General features: G+C 33.8%; 3 protein-coding genes across 4 annotated transcripts; all 3 read left to right on the top strand.

The window, feature by feature from the left end:
- Positions 1–7: 7 nt before the first annotated feature.
- Positions 8–10,699, top strand: LOC149730940 (whirlin-like). 2 transcript variants are annotated; one of them, XM_089885512.1, is made up of 16 exons: positions 8–222; positions 1,051–1,209; positions 1,619–1,743; positions 1,956–2,045; positions 2,663–2,860; positions 3,093–3,235; positions 3,666–3,793; positions 4,987–5,172; positions 5,525–5,650; positions 6,074–6,202; positions 6,638–6,742; positions 7,108–7,371; positions 7,619–8,451; positions 8,997–9,048; positions 9,505–9,684; positions 10,012–10,699. In XM_089885512.1, exons 1-16 carry the CDS (start codon positions 127–129, stop codon positions 10,192–10,194), a joined length of 2,997 nt encoding a protein of 998 aa, XP_089741638.1. In that variant the 5' UTR covers positions 8–126; the 3' UTR covers positions 10,195–10,699. The 2 variants fall into 2 exon arrangements, with proteins under 2 accessions (XP_089741638.1, XP_089741639.1); XM_089885513.1 differs by lacking the exon at positions 1,956–2,045.
- Positions 10,700–11,033: 334 nt separating this feature from the next.
- LOC149730939 (growth hormone secretagogue receptor type 1-like) lies at positions 11,034–19,719 on the top strand. Its single transcript, XM_089885517.1, has 9 exons — positions 11,034–13,250; positions 14,190–14,318; positions 14,375–14,504; positions 14,560–14,688; positions 14,888–15,018; positions 16,591–16,727; positions 16,944–17,069; positions 17,581–17,707; positions 17,996–19,719. Exons 1-9 carry the CDS (start codon positions 13,204–13,206, stop codon positions 18,075–18,077), a joined length of 1,038 nt encoding a protein of 345 aa, XP_089741643.1. The 5' UTR covers positions 11,034–13,203; the 3' UTR covers positions 18,078–19,719.
- Positions 19,720–22,496: 2,777 nt separating this feature from the next.
- LOC149730938 (IST1 homolog) lies at positions 22,497–24,028 on the top strand. The gene has a single exon (XM_089885070.1). The coding sequence runs from the start codon at positions 22,540–22,542 to the stop codon at positions 23,683–23,685; it is 1,146 nt and encodes a 381-aa protein (XP_089741196.1). The 5' UTR covers positions 22,497–22,539; the 3' UTR covers positions 23,686–24,028.
- Positions 24,029–24,091: the final 63 nt, after the last annotated feature.

Genomic DNA, 24,091 nt, shown 5'->3' with positions numbered 1-24,091 from the left:
TATCGTTCTGGTTCATTGCGCAATTGGTCAATGCTTGAAATGAGATGATAGCGTCCCTGCCTTAGTTACAATTTATCTGTAGACGTCTGCATTAATGGAATACGAAATGTTCCCAATTTGCTAGTAATGGCGACAAATAACGGAAATGAGACTTGGAGTTCGAACGCGTCAAGTAGTGGTTCGGGTAAAAAGAAAATGAACGTAAATGTTTATAACTTTCAAGTAAGTTTATGTAGTACAGTACACAGCGTTTCAAAATTTTCGTACATATGTATGTCAAACTTTTTTGAAATAATGAATTTTGATTAGTAAGTTAGCAGGTGTAACGGTTGACTTGACTGTGTAGCACAGGTATTTAATGATATAGTTCAAACGAATATAACCTAATGCAGGCATTGCTGGGGTTCTTAACCTTTTTAAAGTTCGCCCCTCAAGATTGCAACAAAACGCGCACGCCCAATTTTGTTAAACTAATACATTACAATTAACAGAAACATAGGATGAAACATATAAAAACACCTTTTTACGCAGTTGTACAAGTAACTAGGAAAAGAGTGCTAATGGTTTAATTTTACTGCCCTGCATGTTGCCTAACATAGGGGAGGATTCTTCACTAGCACTTAATTTTTTCCAATCATTATAAGTAAATGATATCTATATGCCAATCTGCCATTCTTTTTTGTGAATTATCTCTTTTTTGTGTTTGCATACATGTTTCACACTATATAAGTCTCCTGTCTCCAAGTATCTGTGTGGGGAAGAGGGGAAACTTTCTTATACTCTGCTGTATTTGCGTTTGTTTAAAGCCTAATGCCACTCATCTTGTATTTGTCAAGCTAAGTTGTTGTGTATTTGTCAAGCCAAGTTGTCAACCTGGTGTACGGAGTTATTACCGTTAAGATGGATGCGAATAAACTATTACACCAGCCCCAACACAGGCTGTAATCTTCATAAAAAGTTATTAATTGATGTTAATTGCACGCTTTGGTAGTATGATTACTGAACTGTAAAATCACGACTCTCATAACATGAGTGGTATTTAAATTTCAGGTTCGGATGCGTAAAGTTTTAACAAAAGAAGAAAGAAATGAAGTGACGCATATCTTAAGTTGTTATCACAAAAACCGAAATGTCTATTATCTTACTCAATCCTTGAAATCTGTGCTGGACAATGAAGAAAAGAGGAGTATTATTCCATTGCTTAAACAGGCAAGTCAAATTTAACGTTAACTACCAGTACTGTTTTTGGTATGAACTGATTTGTGATGTATATGATCATGCTGTTCTTATTGTACTGTCCAGATTTGAAACATAAGTAACCGTTCCAAGTTTACCTTTTTTAAAGCGAATTCTTTTATTTATACAGTATATATATATACATTCATACCAAACACGTGAAACACGCTTATGTTATTTTTGATATATATATATTATATTTGTTACTCTTTGTGTTTTGAATAAATGCCTTTTATGGTAACAAAGTTGAACAAGCACTGTTTTGTAATTGTTGAAATATGATTGCTCGGATTATATTATACACCTATAACTTATGACTTAAAGGCTATAAGTCATAACATTCCTCTTATTTACTCTTGACTTACCTGTGATGTTTATTAAGATAATTCCAGTGGTTGATCGTGCAGCATTTGATCAATTCACGTGTGAAGGGACGTATGTTAGAAGGTCAGGTTCAAGTAGAGAGAGTAGCGTATCTTTGCAACAGACTGATGATTCTGGTATTGGGTGAGCTGCTTCTTTAAATTCAATAGATAATATATATTGTTTTTTTACATTTGTAGCTATATTAAAAAAAAAATATATTTTTAAAAAATATTTAGAAATTGTATTTATAGGGTTATGTTTGGGTTAACAAAAAAATGGTTTGTTTTGTTGCAATTTTGTAATTAGTTTCAATTGTTATGTATAACAAACAAACGCATATATTTGGTTTTTAGGATAACTACTTGTGGCAATTCACAATCAAATGATTTGAAATCAAATTTAGAAAATCGTCCTGTGCGTTCAGCAAGCATGTCTGAGATAAGGTTAGATTATATGAAACTAAAAGGATATACAATATAAAAAGAATCTTTAGTAAAACAAAAGCTATATATATATATATATATATGAAGCAATCTTTTTCCATCACACTGCACCCTCATTAAACATTGTTAAATAGAACATGGTCATCTATTAAATTTTTTCTTCAAATATTTTGTAAAGCAAGAAATTTGCCAACCATCATTTATAATTCATCTGTAAGCCTAAAATAATAAGATTTAACCATTTTAGCACAATAAACATGGTTTAATAATAAAAGTAGTTGTTTGTTGTGACATATTATGGTTTGCTCTAACCAGTTGTCGCTAATGGTTTGTTCAAATATCAGCCATACATAAAAAATCAAATTTCCTGAAAAGTTACTCACAAAGTAAAATAATTATGGTAACTTGTAAGATGGTACGGGATATATGAAACCGAACACCCGTGTTATAACCACTGTTGTTTTCAGTCATGAGGAGATAAAGTAAGTTATTACATTCATTCGTTTGAGGTTAATTGTTCTATAGGTGCATTCTTTCTTCATAACTCAGCCTATTAAACTTATTAAAATCATAATGAAGTTGATATTTTATTTTATAAAGTTGATTATTTTTTACAGCGGCAAAAGTTCAAAACTTTTTTCTTCTGGTACATTTGGTTCTGCTGTAAGAAGAAGAGTAAAAGCTGTTCTCTCACGGAGAGCATCAACATCCAGTCTTAAAGCTTCAGATCGACGAAGACATTACTCTGAGACTCATCTTTCAGAGACGGGTAAAGATGGATCTTCATTATTTGGAAGTTTTATTAAAAAATCAAGGTAAATCTTCTTGCTAGTCTATATAGTTTTATTCATATTGCATCTGAAACATCCTAAACATATTAAATTTTGTGATAATAATTATGTTTATATATTATATATACTTTTTAAAAATGTAACATGTTACAAAAACAATTAAAATTAAATTGCATCTTGTGTCTCTATTTTGGTTTGTGTAAAGTCTAAATTAATTTAAATCAGGATTTATTTTATTATTTTATTACAATTACAGCATGAGGAAAAAGAAATCAAGCAATCTTGATGTTTCATCAACCTCCCGACAAAGTGATGTCGTTTTGATCAAATTAAATCGATTAAAATCTGAAAAACGTGGATTGGGATTTATAATTGGAGGTGGTTCTGAACTAGGAACAGGTTTGTTTAAATTAAGTATATATATATATATATATATATATTTATATTACATATATAGTATATATATATTACATATATATATAATATATATTATATATATTCTTGTTTAAAAAAATGTTTTCTGAAAAAGGATTGAATTCAGTTTCATTTGGTGTCGTGGCAAAGTGGTTAGGAAGTTAAAAATATTCACACCCAGTGGTCCCCTATATGTTGTCCAAATTGTCAGCCATAAATAAAACATTCCAAAAAAAATAAAAAGTTACAAAGTTACATATGTGGTAATTAAAAGGCAAGCAACAGGCGTATAAAACAGAACACCTGTGTTATAACATCGCATTTTGCTCGCCATGCATTGATAAGTAAGTTACATAACAAAGTCAAACTATGTACAAAGATTATGTTTAATAAATAATATATGTAATGTTATCAGGGATATTTGTTTCTCATGTTGAAGAAGGATCAGCTGCAAATGAAGCAAACCTAAAACCTGGAGATTTAATCGTCCAAGCTAATGATACAGCTCTACATTCTGCTGTTTCACACGATGTTGCTGTGCAGGTAACCATATAGAATGCTTATTATTTTTTACCTTTATTTAGTATTGTTTTGTATGGAATTTGACAAGGGGCATGAGGTTTAGTATTATAACCTAACAACACTGATTTAAGTACAGCACTATTCTTAATTAACATTGACAATTTAACATAAAACTTCTAGATATGATAAAATACTTTATAATAAAACTATTTCTCTCCAATGTTGTTTGACTTATTTTTAAACACATTGATTTTTATTTTTGTTGAATGTTATTTTTAAATTTCTAAAACTTCACTATATTATGAAGCAGCGGGTTTTATTCACACAATTTATTCCCACCATTCAACTGCTGCTATATTAAGCTGTGGTTATAAATCAATAATTAATGTCTCTGTTTAGTGACTGGTTCGTTCTTCAGTGATGTCATAATGATCATTATTTATTATGATACTAACTTGGATTAAAAATATTTTTAAACTGAAGTTTGTGGCACAAACGTGGGATATTATTATTATATTACTCTACAACTTGATTACATTAGAATTACATCAATTTTTAAGTAACTTGTGTTATCACTGTTATGGTTGGGTTAATGAGATTAGCATAATATTTCTTATTTTACAAGAGTTTGATTTTGTACATCGCTGTGTGGTTCACCAGCTACAAATATTTCTAAACCTAAATGAAGCAAGCACACATAAGCACACTTCAGCGTAAAGTGCTTTTCAATATAATTGAGTTGTGACCCTGGAACTCTAGATTTTCAAACACTTGTTTGATAGAATCAACTACGTAGTATTAAGTTTCGTTCTAAAATACCGCGTCATATAACCCACTTTCCTTCAAGTGCTATATTCCTATGCTTCAAGTATGAATGTACACATGATCTAATAGGACAGTGGGCAAGGAATTGTTCTTTTTTGTTAAAACTGTTTCTGTATGTGGTCTTACTCTTAACACACATACTGTATCATGTATGGTATCTCTCTAATATTTTGTATTATTTATATTGAACTTACTTTCAAATAAGTTTAAAGTTCCACCTATTTTAAAATTAAGTGAGCTGAAAAAAGTAAACTTTTGGTCATTCCTAAACAGAGATTTAAACATAACTTAAATGCATCAGATGTTTTAGTAGTATAGGCCTTATTTTCATTTAACGCAGTTTAATCACAATTACACATTACATATTTTAACTTTTTTCTAATCCACAGATTTTGAAAAATTGTGACAAACTTGTGCTACATGTTAAACCCCAAGGTGCGAAACATATCATGCGTAACAAGCCCCACCCTCGAACCAGACCCCCCTCACCCCCAGTTTTTACCCAGGACCACACCTCTGCTAATGTTGACACTGCAAAAAGTGGATTACGTCTTTTATCATCAGGACAACGAAGGGTAATTGTTTACTTTTAGCATTCAAGGCCTCATATATACAAACTGTACTGTCAAATTGCGACCTCATAAATATAAACCAACAGTGCGAGTGTCTGGTTAAAAAATTGGAAAAAAAGGTAGCCATGTTATGTTGCATGTATCTTATAACAAATCTTCTTTTTTCGAGTTTTTTCTCTGTCCCAATCTCAATCTAATAAAACTATGACTATTATATACTATTTATATATTTGAGTTGAGTAAAATTATTATAACCGCATGTGGAAGTGATTGGGATTCACCTCGCAAAATCCTCAAGTAAAAAACCTAGGAAAACTTTGATTAACCTTAGAAAACTTAAATAAGAACTTTCCAGATCAACTTAAACGTTAAAGAAGGTCAAAACCTGGGTTTGATGATCAGGGGTGGATCTGAATATGGGTTGGGAATATTTGTTACAGCTGTTGATGAAAGTTCAGCAGCAGAGAATTCTGGGTTAAAGGTTTGTTTTATATAACCCATACCTGTTACCTTTTGCTACAAGCGTACAGGACATAATGCCAAATATTTTTTTTGGACTTATCTGGTATACATATAAAAACATGTTCATTGTATTCGAACGTCATCAAGATTTGACATAACAACACAAAATATTTTTGTTACCAACTGGAGCATTCATGGGGCATAAAAAAGTATGGCTGCCCCTAATGTTTATTTAATTTAAAAAATGTTTTTGTTTAAAAAAATCTTTTAAAATAATGTTTATTAAAACACAATAGTGGTAATATAACTTTGTTTTGCAAACTTGTTTTTGTCCTATTTTTCCTGAATTGATTGTTCATTAGTATTGATACTAAACCTACTGTCGCGATGTGTTTTATTTATACTATTTTTGTTTTATAACAGTATTTTAATGATATTAAAGGCAGGAGATGAGATATTGGAAGTCAACAATGTTAGTTTGGGCGGACTAAGTCACGCTGATGCTGTCAAGTTGATCAGATCAAGTAGAATGTTGATTATGACAGTTAGATATGTTGGGAGAATACCTCAGGTAAATATTTATTTACATCATTAAAATGATGTTGTTAAAGCTAGAAAACAGCAAAGGATATCGTCTTACTTGCGATATTAAAGTGTAGTAATAACAATTAGTAGACATGTTTAACTTCCATGTTTGTACTTTTTGTTTGTAGTTTTTTTCTAACTTGGACAATTTTTGTTGGTTCCCTGCTGCCATATTTTAGTTGAGTTGTTGAAGATATTGCAGTGCGGCAGAATTGTCAATAGTTTTACAAGTAAACTTTGTGCCTGTCACTTTTTAACCTGTACCGCAACTCAGCGGTACAAATTTTGTTTCTTAGTGTTCAAGGATAAGGCAAACGTACTTAATCTTAGCATTAGTATATTTGACCACAATAATCTGACCCGAACTTATAAAATGATAGTAACAAAACATTTTCTAACACACTGATATACCAATATACAGTCGGCCAAAACATCACATCACCAACCAATAGATGATCGTGTTTCACTTCACAGCAGCATCGGGGGTGGTAAGGTGGTGGGGAAACTACAACCAAATGGAGTCAGGGTAAGACAAGTTTAAAATTATTACATCATGACAACAAATACTGTATTTTTAACATGAACTTGAATCTAAAACTTAAAAAAAATCATATTTAGAAATTGTAAGCCATACATAAAAACCTAAAAACTACAAAAACAAATCACCCATCAAGTTACATTCATGGTAACTCATAAGCCCGCATGAGGTGTATTAAACAGAACACTCGTGTTAAAACAACTGTCTTTTTCTGGCCAAGGATAAAGCAAGTTATATTAATTGTTAATGTACATCAGAAAATGCAAGTATTTATAAAATATAATACACATACAGTCTGTATTTGCAACAATTCGCCCAAAACTTATTGTCAGGGATTTTTTTCCTATTTTCAGGGAGCTTTCCAACGCAAAATAACGAGCCCCCATCAACAAATGATTCTTCCTAATATGTTAAAACGGTCAACGGGTTGCGATAGTAAACTACCAATGAAACTTTCATCTCTCAACAACTCATTAAGTTGCAATCCAGTGTGGGAAACGCTGTCGGAGGAAGAACAGAAGTCGTTGAAATATTATGTCAAGGAATATTTGTCAAGCCACGTGTCACCCGACGCACTTGTGTTGGCGTTATCCCAACTACTTGCAGATCATGAGAAGGTAAATTTTATGATTATTCTCATGGGGTTTGCTGTACATTCTGTACATATTGAGTTCATTTACTCGTGATTTGGTCTCATGTTCATATGATCATGATTTTATTGATTGAAATTTTGTTCCCCTTTTTAACAAAAATATTTTTTAATTACAGCTCTATCATACCTAAGTAACTTTCTAGTTAAAAATTTGTTGATTATTTCTTTGCCAAAATTTTAATAATAACCTTAAATTTGTAACTTCTCTTCAGTTCTCACTGATGTCAGTTATAAGGGATTACATCAGTCATCGAGATTTGGATCGATTTGATGTCCTTGTGTTGAGACGAGAGGTGGAAGCTTTGAGGAGCAGGCATCAGGAAGACACCACGAATTCCACTGAGTCAATCAGCACAAACGAAACAAGCAACAAAGTGTTACAACCGCCTAAGTTACAATCAACCCCAAATTCTTCATTTCAATCGAGTGAATCAAACACTGAATCTGCTGAGATGATTTCTCCTGTGCGTCTTCCGGATCAAAACAAGGAACCGAAAGTGAAGATTCCTCCCGTTCCTCCAAAAGCTCCTCCCAACAAACCACGAAGATCTTTCCGAGAAAGGAAGATCTTTAACACAACATCCTCGTTTGAATACAAAGAACCAAACCCTCCATCGGAAAAAAAAGAAACCTCCAAAGTAACAATCAAAACATCGGATCGTTCAATCAGTCCGTTCAGTTTGGCTCTGGAGAAACATCGATCTTCTCACTCAGGGAGGATCAAAGCCGGGAGCAACCCCATCCACCCCTCCCTGCCGTGTCCACAGTTTTTCGAACCTCCGGTTCAATTTAAGAACAATAAACAAAATCAAAACTCCATCTCCTGCCACGATTCAACCACGAGCGACTCCGATTTTCCCCCTCCTCCTTTATCCTTTAGCTCCTCCGCATCGAGCACGATGAGCGAAAGGTCCTCCCATCCACCCAGAATCACTGACTCCCCAGCCGAGATACATCTTCGTCCAACATCATTTTCATCATTTAACAGAAAACCATCGCCGTGTGCTCGAAAGTACGCAGTCACTGCTGAAGTTCACAGTCAAAGGTAGGTGACATATCAAGTCTCAGTACAATAATGTATCAACCATCAATCCTTTAATTTAAACTGGAATCTAAGATGTTTTTACTTCCTAAAAATAAATTCACTATATTTATTTTGCAAAGGTATACCATACAGTAAACATTGGTATTTTGTACTATATATAAATGTAACTTGCTTTACCCTCGCGTGGCTGAAAAAAGACAGTTGTCATAACACGGGTGTTTTGTTTTATATACCTCGTGTCGGCTTACAAGTTGCCACGATAGTAACTTTTTTTGTGGCTTACAATTTAGACAACTCATTAGTGACCACTGGGTTAGAGGTTAATTGTCCTGCCCATGGACTCCTATGCGCACAATGGTAGCAGCAAAAAGCCTTGAACCGATTACCTTTAATTTGGAGGCAGACCTGCCAATCAACTGTGCCAAGGCGCATGACATGCCATGTTGTAGCATTGTACACCAAGGATAAACAAAACTTGCCGTATATAAACAGAGTATCTGGGTTATTATTAAAATAAAAGTAAACACCAGTTTAATATATTACAGTTTACCCAGGACAGTAAATAAACAAACAGATTATTCGAATTCTGCATTCAATGTAAGTTGTGTTGAATATTATCTTGTTTTTTACTAAACTGTATCTAAAATATTTATCGAGTAAAACAGGTATCAATAATATTATTTTAAACAGCCTAATGTAAGCTAAAATACTTTCCAACAGAAGCAGCAAATGTGTTATAGTGTAAATGAGAATTACCAGTTGAAACCTAAGGTGTCAAAAACTGGCAGTCGTCCAAAATAGCTGGATATAACTTATTTATCCCCACATGGTGCAGTTGGGACAGTTGTTATGAATCGAGAATTCGATTTCACCCCGTGCCGTTTGCATTGTACCACTTATTTAACTTTGTAGATGATTATTTTTTTTGTGAATGGCTGACAACTCAGGCAATACTCTTTGTTCTAGAGGCAGATGCGTTAGCCATTAACCACTGTGCCATAACACTGGTGCTTATAAATGCTAAAGCTGCTTCTAATTAACTATTCTTTTCAGGGAAAGAAATTAAATTTAAGTGATGACAGTTCTTCGGAAGATGAATCAAAATATCCGTACTTTCTACCAAATGTTGAAACACAGAAAGTTGTGATTTTCCAAACAGTTGGTGCACTTGGATTGACAATTGCCGGTGGTGCTGGCACTAAACAACCTTTGCCTAAAGTTGTAAAGATCCAGGTAATTGTTTCTATTTACCAAGTTGATTTTATGCCATGAAGGAGTTATTGGTAATTGGTTTGTTATTCTTGAAAACTTAAGAGTTTTAGGTTAGGTTTTTGTTTGTTTGGAATTTTTATTAACAGTTGTAGTCAATGTTTTTCCTTTGTCTGAGTTTGGTAGCTCAGAAATAGAAAAGTAAAAAAAAAACAAATAAAAGATTGTTGTTTAAACGCAATAATTTACATGTTATTGTAGCGTGCGTAAAAAACTTTTTTCTGTACAACACGTTATACTAATGAAAAACCCTTACAAAAATACTAACTAATATATTTTTCTCTTTAACAGCGTGGAAGTTGCTCGCACCTATGTGGTCGAATCAAAATTGGTCATGTGATTCATGAAGTGAATGGTACACCACTGAGACCACTCAAACATGACCAAGTCATTCAATCAATTGCTCGTGCATTTAAAGAGGAAGGCCGAGATTCGCTTGAACTTATAGTCAGTGGTCCATACCTGCCTATGTAACTGACTTGTACATATTCAAAACTTTGAACAAATTAACCAAGTTCCGAATATTTTTTTCCAATTCATGTTCCTGATGTTTTATTGCAATAATCTCACAACACTGTTGCTCAAAACAAAGCACAATTTGATCAAATAATGACAATCTTTACCTCCAGTTCAATACTGCCCACACCAGTGATTACACATAGCAATAGTATTGCCCATCCAATGTACTTACCTGTTTTATAGTTACTGCCTGACTAGAATACCTTGCATTTACCTCTTTGTATGTTGTCTTCAAGTAATTGAGAGTTTTTTTTTGTATATTTGCTTTTGCACAATCTTTCGTTCTAAAAATTCATTTAATGCTGTTCAATAGATTCTTTGAATCTTAATTTATTGGTGTTGTGCATGACATTGTGATGGTTTATATTGTATATTTGCTACTGTAGTGTTTCTTGTGGTGTTACTGCCTTTGCTTTAGTTAGTATTGTAAAATATTAGTAAATAAAGTTTCAGAAATTCACTGCGCTTGTTGCTATTCGTGTACATACTGACAATGTAATGTCCCAAAATACCGTAATACTATTTTTGGAATGAAGCTGATTAAATACAAAGAGAAATTACCACTAAACCTAAAAATTCAAGTCTTAAAATGAAAATGGATATAGCATTTCTATAGTGCTTATGTTTTTGTAGGACGTCACCTTTGATAAACTTGATCGCAAGGTAGAAAGTAAACATCTAAGCATATGTTTAGATATCTATGGTCTGAGGTTAAGGAACGGCTTCTGCCGTGTACGTGCGAATGAATGATTGTAACTTACCTTATCCTCGCGTGGCCGAAAACGACAGTCGTTAAACACGATTGTTCTGTTTCAAATACCTCGTGTCAGATGACGAGTTCTCAACTATCCTTCTTTGCGAATGTTTATATAAAAGGATCCATTTTTTTGTTTTTTTGTTTGTTATTTAATTAGTTTCGGTTTACCAAGACGAACTTTTATCAGAACAAACTGCGGGTTAAATCTTACCACAAGAAGCGTTTTATTCTGGTTATCTGATTGTTTTAAATTTGCAGAATGACATCACCTGCACGTGATATTAACTTATGTAAAAAGATATTCTATGCATTTTAGCATTATCTTTATTTAACATTATACGATGACGTCATGTGATACAAAGTTGGATTATGAACGTCATGTGTCAATATACATTAACTCTCACGATTTGTCCTTTTTTATGTTTATTTTAGCATACGGTTGAGTATCCTGTAAATAGTTATTCCTGTATCTTCAGTGCTATATGCGTGTGTAACACGAGATGCACTGCTGCAAATTGGCAAGTGTTCAACTTACAACGAATTACTGGGTAACTGATGCTATACAAGTCCAGTTATACTAGAAATTATATGGTACAGTGATGAGCTGGTGACTCAATTCTAAACGTATTTTGGTAAAATTAATTTAACATTACCACAGTGAATTGTACTGTCCTATAGTTACCAAAACCCTATTATTGCAAAACATATTAAAAATAAAATGCTAATATCTTATATTCAATATCAATTATACGCCCGATTTAAACGTCTATTTGTGCATTGTAGCATTTTAACTTGACTGGCTTTTTATGCGTTATTGATTACACATCATCGCACACCGCATGTATTGCAGTTATCAAGCTCATATAGTGATCATGAAAGTTTTAAACTTATTTGAATTGCTGACATAAGCAATCACTATTTTGCCCGAGGACACTTATACGAAACATTACTAGAACGAATAAAAATATCTTGAGAGCTAAAAAATTGACAAAAGGCATGAGTTTAGTTTTTAGTGGCGGCAAGATATTCGGTTAATAAAATGAGATATATAGTTATAAATACTTGGGTGTTAAAATACGCAAATTGTTAATATCAATATAGAGATTATAGAGATAACTTCTTGTTTCAGTAAGAACTTCGTTCGTGTTTTATCTCAGTAATTCAATGTCAAACTACTTTACATTAAGAAGTGATAAGATTCAGGTGGTAATTACATTACTAAGGTAAGGCTTAATGTTTTGAAGGTATATTGCCTGTACATTAGGCGTAAGTATAATACAGGTATCTCTGAAATGGTTAATACGTATTTTCTATACGCCATACAGCGGACGTGAAATCACTTTATACGAAATATAAGCAGAATTTACATTCCAAATTAGCTGGAAGTGCGTATGTTTATTCAGTGCATGCGTTAGATGTGTAAGTTCGTGTCAGGTTTTGTATAGGCTACAGTGTTTTAAATACTCTTATATATTTGCATGCGATTACGCAACACAGATTTCGTGGGATACACACGTTTTATTTTCATTGGTCAGGGTGTTTTTAGTCATGCGTAAAATGTTGCCATATGAATAATATTAACTGTGTAGGCAGCAAGAAAATTTTATTACGAACATAATATACGTATATTTATATAGCATATAGAGCAGGTGCAGCATATGTATGCTGTGTTTGCAACAATATACCCATATGGTTGTGTTTTTGTTATAAATTATGAACAAATCAATCGTGTTGTAACAAGACAATGGCTGTTATGCTTCGTGACGTTTTTAAACCAAGGTAATATTAAACCTTATTCCTTATTACCGTCACCGTTTGACCTCAGTGAAAACTTTACGTTTGAAATGTTACGTCACGATAAACAAACCATTTATAATGTAAGGAAAGCCGACAAACTAGTTATTGTTTTATATAAACACCTGAGCCTGCATATTATTTCGTAACCGCCGGTCGGGCGGTGATTATAAAACCAAACGTCACTTCCTAAATTTTACCCTGGTATATGCTTGATGCAGTTTTTCTCTTTAACCCAGTAAGCGGTCTACATGATTACACGCATACAAAAAGCTAGATCAACGATATAATGTGTGGCAGTGATTATAACAGTGCGAGTTACATTACAGGGCAATAATTAATTTTACCTTACAGTATATATTCTGAATTTATCCAACAGTAGTATTATAGCCTAAGGAAGTATAGTATAAAGGATGTCATTCTTCCTAAACGAAACAACTCCAGAGTTTGATGGAAACAGGTAATTATATACTATGTACAAGAATATATAAAAATAAACTATATTTCTATAAAAGGCAACAAACTTATATTCTAAGATATATCGGGATAAATTAAACGCGAAGAATATTTTGCATTTAATTTTGTATTATAACGGGCCACCGTATTAGTTGCTTTGGGGTAGGCCTATATTTATATAACTTGAATGTGTTTTTTTTTACAATTTAAAAACAGAATAAATGCAACGGTAGAAACATTTGGCAAACGACACACTATACTGCGGCTGCGGAGTTTATGCAAGTCATGTTTAATTCAGTTGTCATAACTACATGCGTTTCGTGTTTCGCACGATCTTTATGACGTCAAAACCTGTGTTTGTCAATGTAGACTTAAATGTAGATTGCTGTAGAGGTTTGCTACTGCACATGGTTTGAGAAATAAAGTAAAACACCATCGATTGACTTTTGGCGTTTTATAATGGGAGGATTTAAAATTGATTATTCGTCACTTATTTGGCATTACTTTAACCTAAGTGTGTCTTAAAGATAATTTGGAGCAATTTCTTTGTAGGCTACCTAAATTATCATGCAATTTAAACACAGTAAACTATAGATTTAAAATACAGCAAAAAAAGGTGGGTTAATTACTTTAAACTTCATTGATAGGCAAGGTAAAGAGTTCGATGCATTTAATATTCTATCTAGCAATTATGATGTGACGAGATTTAAAACTTGGTTTAATTTTACAGCAGGCAACTCAATAATTAGTTCACATTAAAATTACACTTCCTGATTTGCACCACACACAGTAATAGTTCCGTTTCGGAAACTTGTATTCTGTTCTGCGGTCGGTATAATTAAGGCGAAGGCTATTTGTTTGTACACAGCAAGAGACACAATTCACTCAAATTAGGTATTTAATGCACAATTCAGTATTTAAGTTAAAATTGATGTGTTTTCAGTACTTTCATTGCTCCATTCGACACAGTGGGTGTAATTGTTGCGTCACTGTTCCTGATTCCACTCACTATATTTGGAACTCTCTCAAATTTGCTGACTATCTGGGTGATTGCTAGGTGTCCAAAACTCAAGTATGCCACATCGTTCGCAGTGTTTTAAGATTTCTTACATTTGTATTTTTCCACAGGTCAACTTTTAACCTCTTTATACTAAGTTTATGCGTCAGTGATCTAACGTCAGCTTTACACAGTCCATTCTCGCTGTATCAAAGGACATGGGGGTATGAAACGTGGGCTCTTTCTAAACCCGTTTGCCAGGTCTGCAAATTTGCTTTGTGCTCTACCTGACTTTTAGATAAACTTTTATTTGTAGATACTTTGGGCTTTAGAACATTGGACGTCTCATGTCACTTCACTTCATATACTGTGCTTTGCAACATTAAGATTTATATCTGTTCGTTATCCGCATTTCTTCAATCGAATCAGGCCGAGGCATTCTCAAGTAAACATATTTACTATACTGCCTGTTGCCCGAGTTATTTCAGTTAAAATTTCTCTGATAATTTTCCGTAAGATATTATAGTAGATTGAAGTAAAATAGCATTTATTTTTTTCTCCTTTATCCTCCATTTGGTATTGAACAATATTTACAAAACTAGTTAAACTTATAGTCACGAATCTCAAAGAACATTTTTATGCAGATCACCATCGTTGTGTTATGGACAATAACGCTTGGGCTTAGTTTTGTTCCTTATTATGTTTGGTCTACAGTTATAAAAAGGGACAGCAGAACACCGCCCACTATGGCTTCTTGCCTTATTTTACCATCCGAGTAAGGAAAAAATTACATAGATTATTAGTATTCTTGTTTTAATTCATCATATAAAGTTGATTACAATTGAAAATACGGTTTATACACGACTGCACATATTAAAGAATTATGATGTCTATAAGCTCTTGTTCCCCATAGCAGAGTGGGGAAAGATGGGACTTTAAGCACATATTGCCAAATAATATATGGTTCTGGGTCGATACCCTGAATTAGTACTAGCATACTTTTATTTATTGACAACTTCAAAGAAATACAGATTCAAAATACACACTTTTTATTAGGAATATATCTCCAGTAGGCCGTGGCAATAGATTTAAATAACACAAGATACTATTCATACTAATACTTATCGGCGTACGTGTCCTTGGGCAAGACACTTGAAGGACAACTAAAGTCAAATTTTATAATTGGTGCGCAGATAATCTTTACACTATAAGCTAATTCTCCAATTCTATTTTTTTCCGTTCAAAACGGCACCGATTTCGAGTTATCGTCACTTACATTTTTATTGGTGACGTCACTGGTGCTTCTTGTTTGTGCGCGTCCTATCCCTTCCAAAGGAAAATGGCATGCTAACGATTTTCTTTTGGCGATATCTCGGAAACAACTAAAGATATTTCAAAGATTTTTTCATAGACGTATGAATACCTATAAGTTTCCTAATTTATTAAAAATTTATTATTTACTATCGCTCGTCTAACAATTTGTTTAAATCAAAGTCCACTTTATAACATCGGTACCGTTTTAAACGGTATACCGTTTCGGTATCATTTTGAACGAAAAATTAGAATGGTAGATTTAGCTTAGTCAGGAATATCAATTGTAAGCTTTTCCTTTAGTTGTCTTTTCAAGGGTATTGCTCCAACCCAGCGGTTACTAATGGGTTGTCCAAATTATAAGCCACATAAAAACAAAAATCATACACTAAGTTGAAAAGTGTGGTAACTCGTTATCACACAAGGATAAAAATGGTTCGAAAAATACGTGTCAGACTACGATGAGTTGCCGCGACGTTGGTAATGACCCAAATCTGGCCTTAATCCGGGGTACTTGACAAGGACCTTACCCACAAAAAGTATAACTAACAAGAAATAATATTGTGTGAAAATCAAGTTTAAAATATGTTTCAGCCCTACTGTTATAGTAACATGTAACCTACCATGTATTATTATATAAAGAATTGGTATTCTTCGTATTTTTAGAACATCAATTGATAAATATTGTATTTTAAAAATGCACATTACCTCGAACTACAGAAAATAAATAATATCTAAATAAAGATTTTATTTTTGTCACAAATCTTGCTACTCAATATTTCGCACACCATTTAGCCACTTCTCAAAATTGTCTCGAAGTGCCTGAGACTGAACTTTAAATATAGTAATTGACGAATTTTCTAAAAAGAATTCCGTTTTTGCCAAGTCCCGTATTCCCCACTTATATGAAAACTCCAATTACCGTATATATAAATAAACAAAATATTTTCTAATCAAAAGTTTCCGTAATACTCGTAAACACTAATTTAATAACACCTGAAGTGGCTATCTAACTTTAACCATTCACATTCTATAGCCCATCAGCAATCATATACATTAGAGCCACCTTCGTGGTTTTAATATTCATCCCGATAATATTGGTTACAATATTTTCGTTGGGAATCTCAGTTTTGGTTTTGCGTTCAAGGAAAAAGAGACAAAAGAACAGAAAAAGTGCGTTTAATTTAAAGATGTATTTGTATTATGTTACATTTATTTTAAAATATATATATAGAAAACAATTATACTGAGAAAAACTTAATTGTGTATTGTTTTTGCCAATTGAGTTCTGCTGTCGCGTTTAACAAACTTTCAACCTTATAATAAGAATAAGCTCTTTTAATTCAGTTCTAAATTGTATTACTTATATAATACATTTACATTAAACAGGTGTCTACAGTTTGACTAATAGCGAAAATGCATCAGATCGAAAGCGGGTTGCGAAGGAAAACAAAATGATGTTACAACTTGGATTAATAGTTGCGTCATATTTACTTGGTTACATTCCTTCTGCTGGTTAGTGCCGATAATTTCAAAGTTAAATATTCTGCTACTTATACAATCAGACATATAGTTGGGGCAAGATGAGACACTCAAGCACGTATTTTGGCCCATATTTTATAACGCTGTTGGTGACTCCATGAGTCTGTACTATCATACCTTTGTTTGATAACGCTTCCAATAAATACATAAATACATCAAATAGGGACCTCTTAATTATGGAGTATTAAAAACTTTTTACACTTGCCCCGGATTGCAACCTTTAAAAAAAATTGATTTAGATACCTTGTACTATCATTTTCTGAAAAGGAATATTTTTTTGATCCGTATTTCATAATTTGGGGATGAAAGGGTTAAACCATCCTACTATACATGATATTATACAAGAACTGATCTCCTTGCACAAAAAATGGCATACAGATTTTATTTAAACTGGCCCCAACAAAGCCTCACCACATTAAAAAAGTTCGTATTGACGTTAATCACGGCAGAGGATCCTAGTTTATACGAAACTATTTTTCAACAGTGTTCCGATTCTGGATTGCGGAGACCGGGCTCGCCCCCACAGCGGATTGGTGGTTTAGTCTTATTCAATTCGTAACTAGAAGAATAAGTGAATGTCTTAACCCAGTTTTTTATAACGTGGCTTCAAGGTACCATTCTTAATTGATGTGCAGTTTTGTAACTCTGCCGCCAAGCCAAGGTGGTTAGCATTCAACCCACTGTTTAATAATAGATAGTTTAATGTGTCAGCTACTAACCCATTAAGTTACGTACGCATGGAAACCTGTAAGCGGGCACGAGGTGAATGAAACAGAACATCCGTGTTATAAAAAAACTATAGTTTTCTTTCCTCGATCTCAAGGAAAACGCTTGTTAGATTTGTTCTTTCGTAAAAGCATCGCTGAAATAAGAATGACGGTTTATTATTTTTTTCACAGTTCGCTGAGGAATGAATCAAAGAGAGCACTCGGTTTTCATGTAACAAAGGGGTTAAGTACCGTGAGAACAGATAATACTTAAACATTTATCGGAAGCCTATATTAGTGTGGCTCTCCTCAGAAATATGAACCGTCGTTATGGCGATAAGGTGTGTCCGGGGCCGTAGCACACTTGGTTAGCGCACCTGTCTATAACCGAGAGGTAAAGAATTCAAGCCTTGTCGCTTCATATAACGACTTTCGTTTTCGAACACGCGTTAAAGTAAATTGGAATCACTGTTCCGTGCTGCAACCACTCTAGGCGTACCGTTTTGCGAAAAAAAACTTAAGGACGATACTGCTCCATCACAGATGGTCACGGTTGTCCAAATTTTCCAACATCCAGAAAAAAAGGGGATGAAAACTAAAAAACAATCACCCACAAACTTACATACGTAGTAACCCGTGTGTGGACACTGAAACTGTAAAATTGTTGTGCAGTATATAAAACTTTTCGTAAAGGTACATCCTCTAATGATGCGCAGACACTTCATTATTTTTATTCCTTGTGTGCATGGAAGAGCTCTTTTACATTTAAAATGTTCACCAGGTTATATTGTATTCATTATTAAATCAGGTATTCATTTTCTAAGCGTATCAAAGTACTTTGCATGAAAACAAACTTGTAGGGTGTTAACGTTTACCGTTAACTACAAAATCCCTAGTTGCCATTTCCTATTACATTTTGACTGCCATTTGTAACACGTGTATTTGTAGTTTGTTTATTGTAACACTATTAACTAAACAAAACAGTGTTAGTATTACAATAAGGCAGTTTTCCGCTTGTAACACATGGAAGACATGAGTTGCACAAAACACCTACGGTGTTACAGCATTGTCCAATGTAAAAGTCGAAGCCCTACTGAATACTTTCGTTTAAAAGGGTGGTAATTCACTATTACGAAGATTTGGGTTTATTAACTATTTTCAGTACAAATGTCTGCCTGTCTCGGTCACAGAACGTCATTGTAGTTAAACTTTAACAGTGTTCTGAAGAAGATACAGTAGGGTGGGGGAAGATGGGACACCTTTGACACATAATAACCAAATATTCAAATCGTGTTTTAAACAATTAACAACGGTCTATGGGAGCCGTGATGATAAAGTTTTATAAAAAATCGTTAAATGTTTGTTTACTACCACATTGGAGGAGAAAATTGATTGAAAATGTGTCCGATCCTCCCCCACCCTACTATACATTCGAGATCGGTATCATTGTTTATTCTGGTATACAATGAATAAGTCGCGTCAGTATAGTCTATATGGTTTACAATCTTATCTTCTGATTGTTCATTTAATTCTGTTGTTTACACGATATTTTAACAGCGCCCATAAACACATCATACAGAGCTTCATCGCTGTCAATATTTTGCTAACGGAATTCTGTGAATAGAATTGCAAGGATGTGGCGAATATACAATTACAATGAAATGTTATTGTTGTGGTATATAGAAACGATAAACATATTTATTGATCCCAAGGCTTCACAGTAGGCTATATATTAAAATATAGTATTGCAATCTTGGCTACACGAACATTTATGTACAGCACTGTCGGAAAAGATATGGATACTGTTAGCACTTAAATTACATATTTTCTGATCGTGTTTTGAATAGTTTATAGTCGCTATGAATTAAAGTTGAAAATCTAATTACGCTCATATTATTTGCTTCGGCAAAATCAATTTACATATGAATAAAAACTGTTTCAGAATTTGCTACATCCTTTTTTATCTTTTTTATTCAAACAACCGTAGTACATAACATGTAAAAAATAGGCATGGGTCAATATGACTTTAATTTAGGATAAAAACAACATCCAAATATCGTTTTACATTTATTTATATATATATAAAGTTCACAAAGCAAAGCTATATATAGCATAACCGGTTTAATTCGGTAGGTTAACTACAAGTTCCAGAATACCGCTAATGTAAATATATATATTTCAACTAGGAGTCCCATCTTTCCCCTCATTGTAGTTTTCTATAGGTTAAAATCCCAAACTTGGAAAGGTTTGCTTTTAATTCATTAATTTATAGGTCAGAGGTCATTCAAATATAATATAGGCTACTGATATAATAACAAGATAATATATAGTACAATGAGGGAAGATGGGACACTTAAGCACATATTGTCAAATATTTTCAAAGTCAAAATAGATGGTTTTTGGGTAATACTATGATTTATTACTATCATTCCTTTATTAATTGACAACAATTTAAAAAGTATAACTTAACACACTAGAAGTTATACAGCAATTCGCACAACATCAGGTGAAATTTTACAAATTCGGAAAAACACAGGATAAGATGGGACAGTGTAAAATCATTGTTAATTTTGATTAATATGTGTATTTATTATTAGGAATACACGTAAATAACACAAAATAATATTGTACGGTTTGAAAATCAGGTTTAAACATTCGTTTCCTTGCCCTACTGCTATATTTTTTAACATGTTACCTACATTATATTAACTGTATAACAATTGGTATTGTTTGAACAACGATGGATACTGTTTGAACATCAGTTGATAAACATTGTATCCTACAAATGTATATATACTTGTAATAACAGAAAATTTGCAGTTTTTGTCACAAATTTGGTATTACTACTACACTGTTTCTTGTACAAGCCACTTCTCATAAATTATCTCCAAGTGCAAATGACTGAATTTTGAATATATTTATAAATTATTATCTTTTTATTATATTAGTATCGTATAGTTAAATAACCCATGAGGTATAAATTAATAAATTAAAAGCAAATCTTTAAAAGTTTGGCAATGAAAACATACAAAACTACAATGTGTGGGAAAATGGGACACTTAATTGGAAAAATGGGACACTTGGTTGAAAAAAGAAAATTTAAAAAAAAACTTTAGCAGTAGGACAAGGAAAAGAATGCGTTTAAACCTGATTTTCAAGGCGTACAATATTATTTCGTGTTTTTACGTATATTCCTAATAATAAGTACACTTATTATTCAAAATTAACAATGATTTTAAACTGTCCCATCTTATCCTGTGTTTTTTTCGAATTTGTAAAATTTCACCTGTTGTGCGAATTGCTAAACAACTCGTCGTGTGTTTTATAATATTATTTTGAATTGTTGTCAATTAATGAAGGAGTGATAGTACTAATTCGTGGTATTACCCCAACCGCAACCTATTTTGATTTCGGAAATATTTGGCAATATGTGCTTATTTGTCCCATCTTCCCCCATTGTACAATATGTTGTTATTGTTGGGCAAAATGTGTTTACCAATTTAATGGTAGTGAACTGGTATCGTGATATCATCTTGGAGGACCACATTAAATGCTCGATGCTGCCTATACGTTATGGGTGTGTTCGTTTTGTTTGTGGATTTAGTGGACATATACGCCAACTACGGTAACAGCGACGCGCCTGAACCCATTACCTCTAGCTCTGGGTTGAAGACAAGCACACTAACCACTTTGACACGTTGTCGTGAAATTAAGTCAATTGTGCTTATAAACTAATCTAAAATGAATATAAGAGGACTGTCTTGCTTATTCTAGGCTACATATAACATAGCTTAGTTAACTTAAAATCGAAAACTAGAATTGCAACTTGTATCGTCGTGTCCCGACCATTTTCAACGGAGGAAAGCATAAAATTTAGTCCGGGTTGTCGTTATATTTATTCCGACGTTCTGCGCATGACCAATGGACGCCTTGGCATATAGTTGGTTAGTGCACCCAACCTGCCTCTAACGGTATAACCCAGTATAACGGTTCATCGCTGCAATCATTGTAGGCGTATGTGTACTTGGACAAGACACCTAACGCCAAATACTCCAACCCATTGGTCACTGATGGGTTGTCCAAACTCCGAATTAGCAGCCAGACATAAAAAAATCTCCCAAAATAATCACCTACAAGGTAACATAGGCTACATGGTAACTCGTAAGCTGGCACGAGGTGTATGCACAACCTAGTTATAAAGCCTGACGTTTTTCAGGCATGTGAGGATAAATTGTACGTTTTATTTGATTCGCATGAATCATTTTCATTAGGCGTGACGTTACGCCTTTATAACAATGTGATCAGTCATGTGAGTCACGTGGTATGACATCATGACCCAAACAAACATAAGAGTCCCACGCCAAAAAGTTTTTTAGTAAGCCTTAGCATTGATGATTAGGGTTATGGCAGAAATGGCTTTCATTTACAACAAGTAGTTTAAATGTCCATATTTTGTTTCATGTGTGTTAGTGTAAATTCGCGGCCTATCGTTTTGTGAGGAATTAAAAAAACAACTAAAAAGTGACGCAGTTAGTTTCTTAAACGTAATTTAGTGTAATGGACACGTAGTACAGACACCAGGAAACTTAGCCGAGAAACATATTTATGGTAATGTATATATGTATAAATCGTCAATTTTAATGTAATGTTGAAATATTTCTTTATGTTGTTCATAGGCTATTGTTTTTTAAATTTATTACATTTTCTTCTTTTAGGTAATATCAAAAATCTAAAAAATGTTTGGACCTCGTTTTAATGAGCAGAAATTAAAAGTAAACCTTAACTTGGTCGTTACACGGCTAAAGTTAATGGAAAAGAAGAAAACTGACTTGGCCATGAGGGCGCGTCCTGAAATCGCCGAGTATGTAAAGATTGCCAAAACTGATCGAGCAAGAGTTCGTGTTGAACACATTATAAGAGAGGATTATCTTGTAGAGGCCATGGAGCTTGTTGAGATGTATGCTGATCTACTCATAGGCAGGGTGCCACTTATGAAGCAATCCAAAGCACTGGATGACAGTTTAAAGACTCCCATATCTACTCTCATATGGGCAGCACCTAGGTTAACCCAATATTGCCAAGAGTTAAAGATTGTGCGTGATCTGTTGGGTGCTTATTATGGTAAGAAATATGTAGAGGCTTGTTTAAGTAATCAGGTTGGGACTGTGTGTGATAAGGTGATGGCAAAATTAGACCCATCGCCACCAAAGAAAAGCCTTGTTGAAAACTACCTGGTTGAAATCTGTAAGGTTGCGGATGTACCCTTCACTCCAGATGCTCGAGTAATGGCTGAAGACATTGCGAAAATCGAAGGAGTTGATACAGATTTTATGGATTTTAATAGTGACTTTCCAGGTGCACCACCTTCAAATTTTGGTGGTTCTAGTGGTGGTGGTGGTGGTGGAGGGCAAATAGCAACACCACAGTTTAGCTACCAAGCAGCAACGGCATCTACACCCATAGGTGGAGCATATGGCGGTCCTGCTGCTGCCGTTTACAATGATCCAGCTGCAACATTCACCACACCACAACCACCTACTTATTCGGCAACTGATCCATACAGAGCACCAGATAACTATCTTCCACCAGATGAGAAACAAGCTCCTCCTCTTCCAGGAAAAGGTCCGGTTGGGTCTCCGGAAAAAAGCGACTTGTCCAAAGATCCCTCAGGAGTTTCACCCCACCTACCCCCATACAATGGATCACAAGGACCAGTCCCTGCACCTCGAAGTACAACCCCCAACTTTCCAAATCTGCCATCTGTTCCAACCAATATTCCAGGTAACAGTTTACCATCTGCTCCTGTGGACAACAATGATGATGACGATGTGAATTTCGATGATCTGTCTCGAAGGTTTGAAAACCTCAGAAAGAAAACATAATTTAATACCACAGTCCAAAACAGGAACTATAGTTTTACTCCACAACATACTAGTAGTAGTGGACATGCGTATGTGAACGTTTATATATAAATATTGTACAGGTAGAATGAAACTTGTCCGTGCCGTTTATATTTGCCATTGATACATATTTTTTTTATCAAACATTAATTATCAGATTTAAAACAATATAAAACTGAAACAGCTAATTTGTGTCTCTGGGCCTTTGAATTGGTAAAACTACCAAGATATCTTCATACTTGCACTTACTAGTATAAAACGCTGCATGTTCTATATGCAATATTCTGTGCTGAATGCGTGTAAGCAGTAAAATTAAGTTAATCCATGTTCAGAGTTTTTGGTTTTGCAGTACATTTAAGAATAAGGCTCAGATTAGACCATGTACAAA

Source organism: Ciona robusta, chromosome 9, assembly GCF_009617815.1.
Source record: "Ciona robusta chromosome 9, ASM961781v2".
In the NCBI taxonomy this organism is placed as follows: Eukaryota; Metazoa; Chordata; class Ascidiacea; order Phlebobranchia; family Cionidae; genus Ciona; species Ciona robusta.
This window is presented reverse-complemented; position numbering and strand designations above follow the sequence as displayed.